The sequence below is a fragment of the Dasypus novemcinctus genome, chromosome 1, assembly GCF_030445035.2.
Source record: "Dasypus novemcinctus isolate mDasNov1 chromosome 1, mDasNov1.1.hap2, whole genome shotgun sequence".
NCBI lineage: Eukaryota > Metazoa > Chordata > Mammalia > Cingulata > Dasypodidae > Dasypus > Dasypus novemcinctus.
In genome coordinates, this window is record NC_080673.1 from 209,408,241 (window position 1) to 209,426,203 (window position 17,963).

At 45.5% G+C, this 17,963-nt stretch overlaps 1 protein-coding gene across 13 annotated transcripts in view; it reads right to left on the reverse strand.

Annotated features, from left to right (window-relative positions):
- Positions 1–17,963, reverse strand: part of PIGG (phosphatidylinositol glycan anchor biosynthesis class G (EMM blood group)) — a 78,253-nt gene that overhangs the window by 10,001 nt on the left and 50,289 nt on the right. For 9 of the 13 annotated variants that reach the window (XM_071217787.1, XM_058302013.1, XM_058302019.2 and 6 more), the window contains exons 10-12: positions 15,145–15,336; positions 12,148–12,457; positions 6,869–7,032 (exon numbers count right to left, since the gene is read on the reverse strand). In XM_071217787.1, the coding sequence (XP_071073888.1) occupies positions 6,869–7,032; positions 12,148–12,457; positions 15,145–15,336 (666 nt within the window). The remainder of the gene's footprint in view (positions 1–6,868; positions 7,033–12,147; positions 12,458–15,144; positions 15,337–17,963) is intronic. The other 4 variants (XR_009186841.1, XR_009186844.2, XR_011649760.1 and 1 more) reach the window with 1 other exon arrangement.

Below are 17,963 nucleotides of genomic sequence, written 5' to 3' on the forward strand. Positions count from 1 at the left end.
TGGATACAAACCTAAGGAACAGCCATGTCAGGAACTAGATCCCAAAGATAGTACTTCAAAATATTAAAATGTATAATGATTACAAGATGTACAAAAGATTATAAGACAAACAAAAAAATAATAAGTGATGGCCCATGCAAAGTAACAGGACAAAAATCCAAAAACCAGCAATGCTGACTACAAGACATTGGACACAAAGGAGAAAGACTTAAAAAAAATGATCTCTGTGGTCAAGCACCCGCTTTCCATGTACTAGGTCCTGGCTTCAACCCCCAGTACCTCCTAGAAAAAAAAAATCCTCAATATGCTCAAGGAGATAAAGGAAAACATGGAGAACTAAAGGATCTCAGGAAAACAATGAAGAACAATATGAAAATCTCAAAAAAGAAATAGACATTTAAAAAATAAACCAAATAGAAATACTCAAGTTGATGACTCCAACTTCACCAGAGAGTTTCAACAGCAGATTGGAGCTGGCAGAAGAAAGAAATCAGTGAACTTTAAGACAAGACAACTGAAATGATTCAGACTGAGGAGCAGAAAGAAAAAAGACCCCAAAAGCGAGCAGAGTCTGAGACCTTGGTGTCAGATACCATCAAGCACACCAATATACACATTATGGGGATCCCAGAAGGAGAAGAAAGACAAAAGAGGGTAGAAGGAATATTCAAAGAAATAATGGCAGAAAACTTCCCAAATAGAAAGACAAATACGCACATTCAGAATCCCAACAAACCCCAGTATAAACTCAAAGAGAACCATGCAGAACATGCAGAACAAAGAGAACATTGCTAGTAGACTGTCAAATGCCAAGGACAAGAGGAGGGTTCTGAAAGCTGCAAGAGAAAAACAAATTATGTACAAGGGGAGACCATATAAGATTAAGTGCTGATTTCTCATCAGAAACCAAGGAAGAAGGCAGTGGAATGAAATATTTAAAGTGCTGAAAGAAAACCATTGCCAGTTAAGAATTTATATGTGGCCAGACTGTATTTCAACAATGAGGGAGTGATTGAAACATTCACAGATGAAGAAGAGCTGAGGGAGTTTGTGGCCACGAGTCCTGCTCTACAAGTGATGCTGAAGGGAGTTCTACCAAACAAAAGGAAGACCACTAGACAGTGGAGCAGAGCAGCATAAAGAAATAAAGACCTTCTGTAACTATCAAAACTATTTTATTTTTTGGTATGTAACTCCACTTTTTACTTCTAAACGGTTCTAAAATCCAAATACATAAAAAATAATGATAAATCTATGATTCTAGACATGCACTATATAAAGATATAATTTGTATCAAGTACAACACAAAGGTGGAAGGATGGGGATGTATAGAAACATGTATATGTATACTATTGAAGTTAAGTTGGTATCAAATCAAATATGACTGTTACAGATATAGAATGTTATCTTTTGTTCCCTAGTTAAGAATAACAAAAAAAAAAAAATAGGAAAAGTATATACAGAAAGAAATGAGAAGGGGCTCAAAATGGTACAATTATAAAAAACAAATACGGAAGCAAGCATTAGTGGAAGAAATGAGGGACAAAAAGAAGGTATAAGAATTAAAATACCAAAATGGCAGAAGAAAGGCCTACATTATTGTAGTTACTTGAAATGTAAATGGATTAAACTCTTCAGCCAAATGGCAAAGACTGGCAGAATAAATAAAAACCATGATCCAACTATATACTGTTTACAAGAGACACACCTTAAATTCAAAGACACAAGTAGGCTGAAAAGGAAAGGAAGGAAAAAATGAACCATGTAAATTATAACCAAAAGAGAATACAAATTTCAAAAAGAGAAATACAAATTTCAGACAAAATAGGTTTTAAGTAAAAACATGTTATGAGGGACAAAACGTCACTATATTATATACAGATAACGGGATGAAGTCAACAAGAAGACATAACAATTATAAATATATATGCACCTAGTGGAGAGCCACACAATACATGAAACAAATACAGATTTGAAGGGAGAATTAGATGGCTCTACATTAATAGAAGGAGACTTTAACACTCCACCTTCAATAACGATCAATAATCTAGGCAGAAGAGCAATAAGGAAATAGAAGATTTGAATGACAGTATAAATCAACTAGACCTAATAGACATATATAGAACATTTTACCCAACAGAGCAGAAATAACATTCTTCTCTAGTGCCCATGGGTCATTCTCCAGGAAAGACCATGTGTTAGGACAAAACAAGTTTAAATAAAATTTAAAATACTGAAATCATACAGTATAGCTTCTCCAGCCACAAGGAATGAAGTTAGAAATCAAAAATAGAAGGAGAAACTGGAAAACTCACAAATATGTGGAAACTAAACAGAGCACTCAAACAACTAAAGGGTCAAAGAAGAAATCACAATGGAAATTTGGAAATATCTTGAGGTAAATGAAAACACAACATAGTAAAACTTATGAGATGCAGCAAAGGTAGTACTGAGAGGGAGATTTATAGCTCTAAATGCTTATATTAAAAAAAAAAAGAAAGATCAAATCAGAGACCCAACCTCACAACTAAAGGAACTAGGGGGAAAAAAAAAAAAAAAAAAGAGCAAACTAAATCCAAAGGGAGCAGAAGGAAGGAAATAACAAAGTTTAGAGCAGAGAAAAATGAAATAGAGGGAAAAAATCCACTAAACCAAAGAGGATCAACCAACCCAAAAGTTGATTCTTTGAAAAAGATCAATAAAATTGACAAATCTTTAGCTCGACTAATTTAGAAAAGAGAGAATGCAAACAACTAAAGTCAGAAATTAAAAGGGGGACATTATTACTGACCCCACAGAAATAAAAAGAAATATAAGACAAACTCTGAACAACTGTATGCAAGACAAATCAGACAGCCTTGATGAAATGGGCAAATTCCTAGAAACACTGACTCAGGAAGAAACAGAACATCACATCAAATAAATAACAAGTAGAGAGACTGAATCAGTGAAAACACGATAAAAGGTATATATGAATAACCCTCTGCTAATATCATACTCAATGGTAAAAGATGGTAAGCTTTCCCCCTAAGATCAGGAACAAGATAAGATACCCACTGCCACCACTAATATTCAAACATTGTACTGGTAGTTCTAGCCAGAGCAATAAGTCAAGGAAAAGAAATAAAAGGCATCCAAAATGGAAAGGAAGAAGTAAAACTTTCACTATTTGCAGATGACATGATCCTATATAAAGAAAATCATGAACAATCAGCAACAAAGCTAGTAGAGCTAATAAATGAATTTAGCCAAGTGGCAGGGTACAAGATCAACAAGCAAAAATCAGTAGTATTTCTAAACTACTAGTAATGACTTGAGGAGGATATAATGAAAAAATTCCATTTACAATAGCAACTAAAGAATAAATATCTAATGTTAAATTTAACCAAGGATGTAACAGACTGATATATGGAAAATTACAAAACTTTGCTAAAAGAAATCAAAGATCTAAATAAATGGAAGGACATTCCATGCTCATTGATTGGTAGACTAAATACTGCTAAGATGTCAATTTTACCCAAAGGATTTAGAGATTCAACACAATTCCAATCAAAATTCCAAAAGCGTTCTTTGCATAAATGGAAATGCAAATCATCAGATTTATTTGGAAGGATAAGGGCCCCAAATAGCCAAAATCATCTTGATAAAGAAGAACAAAGTTGGAGGACTCACAATTCCTAACTTTGAAACTTATCACAGGGTACCGGATAAGGCTCAACCACTTGGGCTCCCTTCTACCATACAGGAGGTCTATGGTTCAATGCCCAGGGCCTCCTGGTGAGGGCAAGCTGGCCCACGTGGAGTGCTGGCCCATGCGGGAACGTGGCCCTGCGCAGGAGAGCTGCCCTGCTTGGGAATGCCGCCCCACACGGGAAAACTGCCCCACATGAGTGTTGGCTGATGCAGAGTGCTGGTGCAGTGAGATGATACAACAAGAGACACAGAGGAGAGAAAGTAAGAAGATGTAGCAGAACAGGGGAGCTGAGGTGGCACAAGAGAGTAATCCCCTCTCCCCCACTCTGGAAGGTCCCAGGATCAGTTCCTGGAGCTGCCTAATGAGAATACAAGCAGACAAAGAAGAACACACAGTGAATGGACAAAGAGAGCAGACAACTGGGTGAGTGGGGGGGGGGGGGAGAAGAAATAAAAATAAAAAAAATAAAACTTATTACAAAACAACAGTGGTCCAAACAGCATGGAATTGGCATGTGAACAGAAATATAGAACAAAGAAATCCAACTGAGATCTCAGAAACAGACCCCCCCCCCACATCTATGGCCAATTGGTTTTGGTATGGCTGCCAAGACCACTCAATTGGGACAGAAAATTCTCTTCAACAAATGGTGCTGGGAGAATTGGATATTCGTATATGAAAGAATGAAGGAGGGACCCCTCTCTTACACCATATATAAAAATTGACTCAAATGGATTAAAGGCCTCAATAGAAGAGCCAGGACTACAAAATCCCTAGAAAAAAACATGGGGAAGCATCTTCAGGGACTTATGCTAGGCAATGGTTTGTTAGATTCTATACCAAAGCACAAGCAACAAGCAGAAAAAGAAAAAAACAGACAAATGGTACCTCATCAAAAAGACAAAACAAAACAAAACAAAGCAACTTTTGTGCATCAAAGGACTTTATTTTAAACATGAAAAGACAACCTACTCAGTGGGAGAAAATATTTGGAAACCACTTATCTGATAAAGGTTTAATATCCAGAATATATTTTAAAAAACCTACAACTCAACAATATAAAGACAATACAACTTAAAAAAGGACGAAAGACATTTCTCCAAATAGGATACACGAATGGCCAAAAAACATATGAAAAAATGTCCAACACCATTAGCTATTAGGGAAATGCAAATCAAACCACAAGACACCATTTCATACCCATGAGAATGACTATTAAAAAACTAAACCAACGTGTTGGTGAGGATGTGTAAAACGGTGCATCTGCTGTGGAAAACAGTTTGGTGGTTCCTCAGAGAGTTAAACAGAATTACCACATGACTTGGCAATCCATTTACAGGGACTCAGACTGATATTTGTACCTTATTGTTAACACCAACATTATTCATCATAATGAAAAGGTGGAAGCAACCTATGTGTCTATCTATAGGTGAAGAGTAAACAAAATGTGGTATATCATACAATGGAATATTATTTAGTCAGAAAAGGGAAGTAACTATGGTACATGCTACAATATGGACGAACCATGTTCAGTGATGGTACAAAAGGACAAATATTTTATGGTTTCTTCTATGAAATATTTAGAAAAAGCAAATTCACAGAGACAGAAAGCAGAACAAAGGTTACCTGGGGTGGGAGAGAGGAGGTGTCATTGCTAAATGACTACGAATTTTAGTTTGGGATGATGAAAATACTCAAGAAACAATGGTGAAAGTTACAAAATATTGCCAATATACTTAATATCAGAGAACTGTCCACTTGAAATGGTTAAAATGATACTTATTTTATGTGTATTTTACCACAATTACCAAAAAAAAAAGGAGAAGAAATACTTTTAAAAATCAAGAGAAATGTTCCTTAGTTACAGAAATCTTCACCGACACTCCCTGATATGACACCTTTGGTTCATGCATATCTTTATTTTCTCTTTTCTTCCCCAAAAGCTACATGCCTGGCTGTGAAATAGCTCATTATAAGGTCAAAACCCAGGCTGGCCGAAGGCCCCTGGAAAACCCACGGGGGAAGTGTCCACTGCTCAGTGTGTGGCCCTTGCCTGCCGGCTCACCTGGAGGACAGAGCTGGCTCCACACCAGGCTCCCCACAGCACAGCTCTGCAGCAGCCCCTGCTGGCCAGGTCTGCTTGGGCCTGTCACACTCCAACTCCAAACCAAACAACCCTTATTCCAGAAAGATGTCAGAGCTGAGTGCTGCCAGCCTGGAGCTAGACGCTGAGTAAAGACGTCTGGAAGGGTACAACGGAGGATCCTTGCTGCTGGTGCTGAGTGACCGTCACTGCCCTTGGCCCTGCTGAGGCTTCTACCCACAGCCAGTCTGGGCAGGTGGGTGGCAATGGAAACGGGGAGCGCTGGGTGTGGGGTGGCCACAAGGAGCCTGGGGCCTCCCTGCGCCCTCAGGAAGCTCGCGGTCGGTGGTAACAGGCTGTCACGCGAGGAAAGTGTGGAAGGAGAGGAGCTCCAAGGCAGAGAGGTGGCCCCTGGGGAGGGGCGTGCCTGGGGCCAGGAACCCCCCAGCATCAGAGCCCAGTGTGCTCCCCGTAGAGGCCCCACAGCAAAGCCCAGTGCCGGGGCCTGTGGGGTTTTCCAGCCTGTTGGACATCCGAGCGAGGGCGTCCCACAGGGAGCCCGAGCCACGCTGAGTGTGCCCAGCAGTCAGCAGCTGACTGAGGCGGGGAGCAGAGTGCAGCAAAGGAGGGGAGGGGGACAGGAAGAGGGGGGCTGGGCTCCAGGCCGGCTTCGGGAAAGGTGAGGGCAGCAGTGAGACACCAGACTTCCACGTGCCTGCCCCCGTTTCTCTGACTCAAAGTTGCCTCTGTGGACGGTACAGCCGCTCCTCCAGAGGTGGGCCGGGCTCCACCCGGCTTCCCAGGGTCCTCCCACTTCCTAGGGCTTCTGAGGGCCAGAGCCCCAAAGGCAAACAACCATTTCCTCACCTGCCTGGCCACAAATAGCAGAAAAATCTCAGCTGGCAAGAGAAAGAACCTCCCTTCCTTTGCCTCAGAAGTTGTGCTGCCAGGACACAAGAGCAGGCCTGGCCCTGCGGGCACCCAGCACTGCCCTCTGCGCTGCAGACTGCTCCTTCTTACTCAATGGAAGGAGACCCTCTGCACCCCTGGAATTCAGACAAATTGCATCTGGAAAAGGAGATGTTGGTTACCTGCTTGTTTCTGAACTGAGGTAATTCACCAAGTGACCAGCCCAGAGGATGGGGCCCGCGTACGCTGCAAACGCCGTCAGGAGAATGGCCGGGACTTCCACGTAGCTGTCCAGGCCGATGAAACCGGCCGAGATGTCCACGGTGGCGATGTTGTTCGAGTTACCCTGCAACACAGGAAGTTCCGTCTAACTCCTCACGCAGCCCAAGGTCAGGGCACATGGTGCGCGCCGGGCTCTGCCCCATTCACCTAGAGCTCCCTGGGCTGACCGGGACCTCTACCCGCTGGCCTCGCTCCCAGGTCAGGGGCAGGAGAGACTACAACAGGGAGCACGCCCATCCCTTATGTGCTCCTCAGTGAGCCTGGGCGCGATGCCAGGGCAGAGGCGGCCGTCCTGCTCCTGAACGGGCCTCCTTGCGCCCGCCCACCGCCTCGCTGGCAAGGTTAGTAAGCAGAACTAGTGCAAGTGCCCAGCTCCTCCCAGCCCTAACTGCCTTCCTCAAGGCAAGCACACCGGCGGCCCGGCCGTCAAGCTGCGGCTGCGCTCGGCCCTGGGGGCAGCTGCCCAGCCCAGCGGGGTTGGGGACGCTGGGCAGGTGGCGCAGGAGCTGGAGACCAGGCCGGGTCTGCATGAGCCTGGCAGGCGCCTGGCTCTCAGCAGTGAGCAGAGGACCGATGGCTCGCTGGCGAGCGCGGCAGCCTGTTGATTCCGCTCCTCACGTTCAGCGTTCCGGCATCGTCCAGGCCCGCTGAGGCCCCGCTCCAGAACCCAGGTCCCATAGGCACCTCGAGCTCAGAGCGACCCAGCCTGAGAACCAGGCCTCAGCCCCGAGTCCTCCTTGGGTCGGGGCGTCATCCACAGAGCCCGTGAGCGGCCCCTCAGGCCGCATGTCCAGGCGGTCACTGAGCCACACGCACCTGCCTCCTAAGCATTTCAGGGAAGTAACCTGATCCCTGTCTCAGTCATCCCCTCTCCAGCAGCCTCCAAGGCATGCCCTCCGCCTTCAGCCAGCGCGGCTGCGGAGACAAGGGAATCGCTGAGATGGGGGGGGTGGGGTGCCAGCTCCAAATGCTACCACGCCCCTGGGGCGCCACTGTGGCCTTGCCGACACGGGCCACCCCGGCTATCACCACAGCTGCCGAGTCATGCCAGTGCCACACTCTGAGGCTTTGCTTGCACTGATTTAATCCTCTCCACAGTCCTCATTCTACAGATGGGGAAACTGAGGTAGAGAGCGCCAGAGAGCTGCTTGTAGCCACTGGACAGCGGGGCCCAGAGGGTCAGCTGGGGTGCGAGCCCGGACCCCCATATCCCAGCCCCCAGCTCGGCCCTGCCCTGGTGAGGGCTGCTGGGCGGAGGGGGACGTGCAGACTGAGAATGAGGGCAGGGGAGACAGGCAGGGGCAGCTGGGTGAGGGATGGACGGTGGCCCTGCCCTGCTTGTCCTGCTAGCATTTGCTTTCGCCGTCTACCTGCTGTAGGATCTCCCCCCTGGACGGTACCTGCTGTGGGCACGAGGGCTGCTTACTCTTGGGCTTGCTGTCCTCAACCAGGCACTCTGGCCATGCTGGGCCCCATCCCTGGATTTCACCCCCATGGGGCCCTGGAGCAGGAGCTGGCTGGAGAGAGGGCGGCCCGCAGGGTGGCTGCAGCTCAGTCTGACTCTCCCAGCACTGAAGCCCAAGCCCTGGCCAGGCTGCCCACAAGCCACAGCTCCGTGTCTCGGTCTAATTCCTCTTTTCTACCTGCCTGGGGATCCCTGGCAGGCGGACGTCTTGGTGACAGGGCCACACCCGGCTGTTGCCCCTGTGCTGTGAACATGGGTGTGCATGCCCGGGAAGGGCACGGTGGCTCCTGCCCATCTCCTTTCTGGCAGGACCTGCTGTGCACTCATGAGGGAGACACAGCACTTTTCTCTGGCCTCAGCCTTCCCATGGCAGTCAGCCAGTGCTACTTGGGAGTGCATAGACAGTGTTCTCGGCAGACTTTCTGAGCAGGTAGGTGGTGGCTGGTGGGGACAGGCTGCACAATGGCTTCCAGATAAAGAGAACAGAAACTGAGGCTGGCACAAACCACCTGGAGACTTCTGAAATGAGTATATCTATACCCAATAAATAAGTAAGCAGTGAAGGGTTCAATATCCCAGTCTCCACACAGTTCTTCTGACAGCTCCCCATCTGAACAAGCACAGCTGGCACAGGCAGGGGCCAGGCCTGAGCCTCTTACTCTTTCGTGTACTCGCTGCCCTGAGCACGGGCCTGGCACTTCCCGGGGACTTTGTGGCTCCTGTGTTACCCTCTGCATTTCCCCATATCTGCAAAGCTTCCAACCTTCTCAATAATTTCTACTGACAGGTGTGTGCCATGACATTTAAAAAGGGAAGCTGAGCCCATGGGGACCATGGGGACCCCAGGTCAGCTGGCTGCTCTCTGCGCCTGGATGTTCCAAGAGCAGGAGCTGGAGGCAGGGGCTGGGAGCAAGCCCTGGGGCTCCTGGCTAGACCCCACCATGGCCAGTGCAGGATGTCGACTGGCATGCAGTTCGCTCCCTCAGCCATTTGCTGTGGGCTCACTGAGCACCTCTGGGCACTGCTCATGATCCTGCAGAAAAGGGGACATACAGCATTAGGTTGGTGCAAAAGTAATTGCAGTTTTGTGATGTTGAAATGTGCCGTTTGATACTGACATACATCTTAAATAAATGTGGTTATGTTATACATCATTTTAATGTGCATTTCTCACTTTAAGTCTTTTTTACTAATGACTCATTACTTGTTGTTTATTTTATATTTATTTTAGACTACGGATATGATGTTAGACAAAAAGCAAATTCTAGTCATTTTCTTAATTTGAGTTCGTTCAAAATGGGTTGTAAAGCAATGGAGACAACTTGCAACATCCACAATGGATTTAGTCAGGAACTGCTAATGAACGTACAGTGCAGTGATGGTTCAAGAAGTTTTGCAAAGGAGACGAGAGCCTTGAAGATGAGAAGCATAGTGGCTGGCCATCAGAAGTTGACAATGACCAATTGAGAGCAATCATCGAAACTGATCCTCTTAAACTACACAAGAAATTGACAAAGAACTCAACGTCAACCATTCTACGGTTGTGTGGCACTTGAAGCAAACTGGAAAAGCTTGATAAGTGTGTGCCTCATGAACGGACTGAAAATAGAAAAAAAAGTCATTTTGAAGTGTCGTCTTCTCTTATTCTATGCAACAACTAACCACTTCTCCATTGCATTGTGACATGCGACGAAAAGTGGATTTTACATGACAACCGGCGCAACCAGCTTAGTGGTTGAACTGAGAAGCAGCTCCAAAGTGCTTGCCAAAGTCAAACTTGCACCCAAAGAACGTTCTGGTCACTGTTTGGTGGTCTGCGCTGGTCTGATCCACTACAGCTTTCTGAATCCCAGCGAAACCATTACGTCTGAGAGAAGTATGCTCAGCAAATCGATGAGAGGCACTGAAAACTGCAACGCCTGCAGCCAGCATTGGTCAACAGAAAGGGCCCAGTTCTTCTCAACGACAACACCCAACTGCACGTCGCACGACTAATGCTTCAAAGGTTGAACGAATTAGGCTATGAAGTTTTGCATCATCCTCCATATTCACCTGACCTCTCGCCAACCGACTACCATTTCTTCAAGCATCTCGACAACTTTTTGCAGGGAAAACGCTTCCACAACCAGCAGGATGCAGAAAAGCTTTCCAAGTTTGTTGGATCCCGAAGCATGGATTTTACGCTACAGGAATAAACAAACTTATTTCTCGTTGATGACAATGTGTTGATTGTAATGGTTCCTATTTTGATTAATAAAGATGTGTTTGAACCTAGTTTTAATGATTTAAGATTCACAGTCTGAAACCGCAATTCCTTTTGCACCACCCTAATACACTGCCCTTTTCTGATTCAGACTAAGAGGAGGTGTGGTCCTCTCAAGGCCCACAGAGTTGCCAGGGACAAGCTCTATGTGCCAGACCCTCACGAGAGCAAGTCCCTGCTGGACACACCCCATTTTATATGTCCAATTGTCTGGGCACCAGTGCCAGGGCCCTCCAATACCTGCTGGTTCTGTGGGGGATGCCCCCAAATTGCCAACCACACACGCCTTTGCTTCCCCCTACAAACAGGATGCACAAGAAGGCAGAAAGTGAGGGGGCAGTCCAGGGTGGGGAGACCCATGTGCTGGAGTGAAAGGGGAAGAAAGATGAAGGACCAGAGGGACCCGCGAGGAGCCAGGGAGGGCTGCCCATACCACACCCAGATTGTGCGGACTTTGGCAGACCCTCCCCTTTTTATGGTTGCCTTTATCTAAGTTGGCCTCAGGGTCAAAGGAATAGACAGAAAAGCTGTGCAGCTGTGGGTGGGTGAGGCCAGGAAGGCCTCAGAGAGAGAGGATGCAGAACAGGAGAGAAGCAGGAAGAGGCCAATGGCCCAGTGGCCCACTGCTCTGCCAGGACACGAACCAGGGAAGTCTTGCCAGGACCAGAGGAGAGGAAGAGGGGGAGCCAGCACCACAAAAAGGAACAGGTGCTTTCACTCTGAAGGCGAGGAAACAACCCACCAGCTTTAGGCGGCTTGTCCAATGCCACTCAACGTCACCCAACCAGCGAGTGTCAGAGCTGGGTGGAGAACCACCCTCACAGACGTGCCTTACGCTGAGCCCAAAGCAGCCTGCAGTGACCACAGCCAAGGAGGGACCATCGGATGCAGGTGGAGGTGCTGGGAGGCTGGGCTGGAACCTGGTGTCTCCCTGTCCAGGTGGGCAGGGTCTCTGGGCTGGAGAGGGTCACCAGTTCCACCGGCTCTATCTCAGAGGTGGCTTGCACTTGCTCTGACAGGTCTTTAAACACTGGAGAGAACGCTTACAATACAATTGGGGGAAGAGGCGGGGACACCTGACAGTACAGTGCTGGGCACCCCTGATGCCTGGGGCAAAGGGCCACCATTCAGTGAAGGAAGATATGATGTGCTTCCTTAACAGCTTTCAATAAATTCACACCTAACCCAGGGAGAGCAATCAGCATGCTGGCTCAAGCCCTCAGGCATCCAAACTTACAATGTCTGTTTAAAGTAACTAATCATATTTTATTTTGTAAAACACATGCATTTTAAGCATAATTCACCATACCCTATTGATTGACAGTTCTTTCACAGAACAAGCACTGTCATTTTCCAACACAAGGTAAAAGTTTTCTCAAAGAAACACTAAAAATAAGCAACATATAAAGATAACAGTCTTCTTTCTACCCAAGACGGTAATGAAAACCTACCTGAAAATAGAAGAATGCTTGACCGAACCAATAATGCATTATAGTTATCTCAGCTGCATCGTGTTTCAGGGGCTTCCAGATGAACTTAGTCATTAGCGTCTGGATCAAGAGACTAAACACTAGCACGGGGAGGTTATGTGGTCTAAACAGCAACGCTGCCAGAAGAACCAATGCACTATATATCTCCCACAGACCTACAGGCTTGGTTTTGAAGTCTGTCGCAATGACTTGAGATTTAAGTAAGTCTTTGGTGCCCGTGAACAGAATGCCAAGGACAAAGACATAAACAAAACGAGCTTCAATAATACCCCTAAAAAAAAGCAAAACAAGTGACATTGTTAGCACCAGCTAGAAAAATTTACACACATATCTTCCATGAACAACGTGTCTAATTCAGAAACACGTAAAGGTGCCAGAATGGCTAGCTAAACCAGCCCAGGGCCTCCACTGGTAGGTGTCTGTCTGCCTCATCAGCTGTGGGCAACCCTGCCTCTCGGGGTACACTTTCCAAGAGCCGACTTGAGAAATCCTGCTCGTAACAGCAGGTACTTGTATATTTACCCATATGTACATGCACAACGAGCTCTGCTACCTACTAGCTCTGCAGCTTGGGGCAAGTTAATTAAAACTTCTGAAGCTCAGCTTCCTTACTTGGAAAATGAAGAGAAACAGTACCTATACCCTACCAAGTTATCCTGGGAACTAAAGAGAGAATGCACACAGAGTGTCTGGCATACAATAAATATGAGTTAAACATCTTAGTGCTCCTTTTGCAGTCATCTATTCAGTGTACAACAATTTATGTACTATACTGAAGACTTGTACCTTATGAAATATCTATTCTTTTAACATAATATTTTAAATAACTTTTTAAACTCTAGAGAGATTGGTTGTTTAAAGTAATACTAAGTAAATAATTTTTTAAAAGAAATAATCACCATAATGAATCTGTTTTGAAAAACTGTATTTTCCTATACTACATTTTCTTAGGTTTATGCATTTCTTTAATTCCTTTTTTTTTCAGTATGATCAGTTTAACTGCAAAAGTTTTCTTCGAGTACATTGTACCATTGCCTTTGGGTACAGGAGATGCGAACCCAATGCCGTGGAGGAGCCAGTAGGAGTGAAACCATCCACTACTGCCATGAGACAAAAGTGTGCCCTGAACTGAGAGCAAATGACCAGCCTGCACAGGGGTTCAGAGGAAGAGACACCAGCAAAGGCTGGAGAAAGCTGGAGATGTTCAGAGGAGAAAAGGAGCTGAGCTGTGTTGAGACAGGGATGTGCTGAGGCTGGGGGATGCGAGCAGGAAGGCCCCACTCGGCAAACCCAGGTACCCAAGATCATTCCACTGTGGCCAAGCGGGGGCTTCTGAGGGCAGAAGAAAGCCAGGAGTGAAAACAAAAAGAGTTTTAGACTGCCATCTGGAAACAGCCTGGAGGAACTGAAAGGAGAAAGCTAACACGGTAACCTAGTGCCAACCGGGCAGTAAGGTAGCGATGGGGGAGTGGGTGGGTTTAAAAGAAGATCATGAACTAAGCAGCGCCAACTGAAAGGCCACACTGGCTACTTACTGGACCCCAACAAGGTGGGGGCTCCTGTAGCATGCAAGGCGGGTGGGGAGGGCCAAAGTTTAGTGGAAGACCCCGATGTCCACATTAAGCCTTGACATCTGCCCAGTCTCAGACTCCAAAGCCAACAGTGTCCAAGGCAGCACTTCCCCCTGGCCTTCCTGCTCCACCTCAGGGGCGGCCTGGCCAGGCCCCAGCATCACGGTGGCCCTCCTCCCCGAAGCCCAGAGCCAGCATCTCCCGCTAAGCTCCCCATGTCTAGACGTGCCCTCTGCACCCACTGCCCCTCACAGGACTGCAGCCTCAGCTTGGGGGCTGTTTAGAAAAGACATGTGCTGTGTTTCATAGAAACAAGACCTGTTAAGATGAGACACCTGTAAGACACAAACAAGAGTAGGATGATCACAACCCACCTGATTCCATGTCCTAAATGTCATCAAACCAATATTTTATGTATTTTAGTCTTTCATGTAGATATGAAAAACATATACACTTACCAGCTTGGGAAGATGCTAAATTTTACATTGATTCTTCTACACATCTTTACGGCTTATGAAAACGTACTATTTAATGGCCTTAAGGGGCCACTGTGTAGCTTAAACACAATTCAGATAATACTTCTGTGACTGTTCGACAAATTACCTCATTTTGTTACTTTTTGCGTCTGTGAACAGACGCCTCAGTAATCACTCTTTACCTCCATGTCAGGTTACATGTAAATCTCTGATTACATTCTTGAGATAAATTCTGTTAAGAGGACGGGTGACTGGCTTTCAGTTTATTCCCCTTGCAAGGGTAGGGAGCCATCCTACTGCATCACCACGCACAAACGAGGGGCTGCTCTGAAAGACCAGGAGTGGCGTGGATGCTCTGGGGGGCCTCCTGCCAGCTTCCCACCCCCGGGGCTCTGAACTGAGCCCTTGGGTCTCAGGTCTCAGGTTGCTCCTGAGCCCTTACAGAAGTTAACTGTAAATTATTGGGAAAATTAAGTTTTTTAGCATACTTCATTTCTCAACCACAAGGAAAATTTTAGTTATTACTATTATCCGCATGACTCTAGTTACGTCTTAAGTAAAACTTAATTCTGGCAATTAAATGTTGCAGTTAATTTAAAAACCAATCCAGAGCTGCTTTGTCTGTCCTATGACATACTCTGGAGTTTTACCTGTTTTCAATTTTCAAAATAAATTTCAATGACCTTGCTTCCCAGTTATTTATCTCTCTCCTGAAAAAAAAAAGGAAAGAGTGCTAACAAAAATGGCTTAACCAAAGTTTTCTTTAGTTTGGCTGTAGTAATCGCTGATGAAATCACAATTCACAAAAACCAAACTCCAATGCTCTAAAGATTGGCATGGCAGTTTTCAATAGTAAAAACATCAAAACAGATCTAAAAGTGATAGAACCACATGCCTGCGAGTGCACTTACTTGGAGATGGCTTTGTTGTCTTGTTGCCATGGGAGTAGCACGTTTCCAATGGCAGCCCGGTAGCAGTAGACGCCCACCAGTCCAAGGGCCATGGCAACTTTCATTATGGGAGAGCATCCCCTCTGAACCAAAATAAAAATCACGATGAGGGAAAATGCAGCCAGGACAGAGAGTTCTGCTTTATGATCAGAGCTGAAATTAAATGGAAAATGCTCCAAATTACTACAAACATAACTAGTGATGTTATAAATCTCCATTAAGAGGGTAAGAACTATATTAAAGACAGCTGATTTTCATGAAAAGAAAAAAAAAAAGGAAGGAAAATTACTGATTATTTAAATTCAAGCAAAGTTTCTTAAAATGAAACAAATAAAAAACAGCATTTTCAATTCACAGAGTTTTCCCACCACTGGCTCTGGACTGGCTGGGGGGCCACTGTCCACTGTCTGACCTCTAGCACCCATTTCCCAGGGCCAAACAACAGAGACACAAGGTTCTGGGTAAAAGCACTGATATTCCACGTACCCCAGTTTAACCGCCATCCGTCCTCCCCCAACTCACAGCAGAGATATCACATGCCCTCCACTCACTCATTCGGGGAGGTGAACTCAGTCAACCCCCACCTCACAGAGTGCCTGCTCTCACCCCTCCCCGGATGAGGAGATGGCCCAAGACCACCAGCTAATTCAGGGCAGAGCCAGGACCTGCCCCGCAGCATCCTCCTTGCCCACCCACCATGCTGCTGCAGCACTGAGGTGCGAACTTGGGGAAGGCAGGGTTCCCTTCTGTAGTTGAATGGTTGAATAAACATTTTCCCAAGGTATATATAATAAATGGAAAACTACTTTGAAAATAAACAAATGAGTGTGACATTAGCCAAATGACAGTAGGAGCTCTAAACTCCTGTCCCTCCAAGAAACATCTGAAAAACAAGCAAACTGTCAGGACCAAGTTTGTCAGAACCCTGGAAAATAGTCAAAGGGTGACAGCACCCAAGTGAACACTGGGCCAAGAAAAAGGCAACTTTAAAATGGAGGGAAGCTCAGTGTATTTACTCTCTCCAGCTCAGAGATGTTCCTGAAGACAACTAGCTGCATTCCCAGAGAGGAACCCATTCTCAGGCTCTCCTTATTTAAGAACGGCTTTGTTTTCTGTTCTAACCTGCTTGGGGGCTAAATGAAGGGTTGACACAAGGGTCAACACACAACACACAAGCGCTGTGTGTTTCACCTACCTTGGCAGGCGCTGTTTGAAAACACGTATAAGGCAAATGAAAACCCCACAGCTGTGACGAGCAAACGATTGTGCTGGAGAGATACAGCAGACTGCCTAAAGTCTTTGGGAAATGAGGACATTCAAAAGTGCCCAAGTATACTGAGAATTTAGAGAACCAAGTGCATATTCAGGGCAGTACGCATGCTTTGAAAAGACATGAGGAGACCCTAACCTTTCACTGCTGGCTGAGCTCCCGGCTTGTGCTAAAGTAGTGCCCAGCATGGAGCAATCCACAAAGACTGGGGAAGGTGGTTTTTGTTTCTCTTTAACACTCTTGGCATTCAAGGGAATTTCTGTCAAAATAATGCTGAACAAAACTAAATCTTTGACAGTCAAACCCTAAGGAAGGCGGACAATGTAATTTTCAATTTTCTTTTTATCATATTATAATGTTCAGTTTTCAACAACAAACCATAAAGCATAAAAAGGAACAGGAAAGTATGGCCCATTCAAAGGGTTAAAAAAAAAGAACTGACAGAAACTATCCCTGAGGAATCCCAGATATTAAACTGACCAGAAAAAGACTTTAAGTCAATTGTCTGAAATATGCTCAGAGAGCTGAAGGAAACTATGGTCAAAAAACTAAAGGAAATCAGAAAAATGCTACATGAACAAAATGAAAATTCAATAATGAGAGAGAAATCATAAAAAGAAATCAAATAGAAATTTTGTAGCTGAAAAGTAAAATAAAAACTGAAATGAAAAATTCACTATATGGGTTCAAGGGCAGATCTGAACAGGAATAAGAAAGAATCAACAAAGCTGAAAATAGGACAATTGATATTATTCAGTTTGAGCAGAAAGAAAAATAATTAAGTAAAATGAACAGAGTCTGAGGCACACCACCAAGTAGACCAACACAGCATTGTGGGAGTTCCAAATAATAAGAGAGTGAAAAACGTGCAGAAAAAATATTGGAAGACATAATGCTAAAATCTTCCCAAAACTGAACGGAAGACATGAATCTATATGTTCAAGAATCTCCCATGTCAGATGGCCCTTCTTTGGAGCTGGTGTTTCTGCGTGATGGAACTGGACTCAGATGGGATCTCTTTTCACAAGACTTTCATGCTACTTTATTGCAATTGTAGTTGGTGTTGGGGTTTAAGATATATTTAGGGGATTTGAGTCTCTGGACTGACAATATGATAGCCAGGCCCTGAGCGTCAACAGACTCCAGCTCCTACAATCTGATTTATTGGACTCACCCCACTCAGCTAAGATGGAGTTGAAGAAGGACAACCACCACACCATGGAGCCTACAGTGCCTACAACTGAAAGCAGGAGGATTGCATCCAGTATCCATGTGGAATCTGAGCCTCCTCTTGACATAGAGGTGCAACGGACACAACCAATCCAAGGTCCACAGAGAAAAGGTGGCATTGGTGTGGGAAAAGAGGCCATGGTGGCTGATGGGTATGGGGAATGGGAGGAAGAGATGAGATGTGGAGGTGTTTTTGGGACTTGGAGTTGCCCTGGATGGTGCTTCAGGGGCAATCACCGGATATTGTAAACCCTCCCAGGGCCGACTGGATGGAACGTGG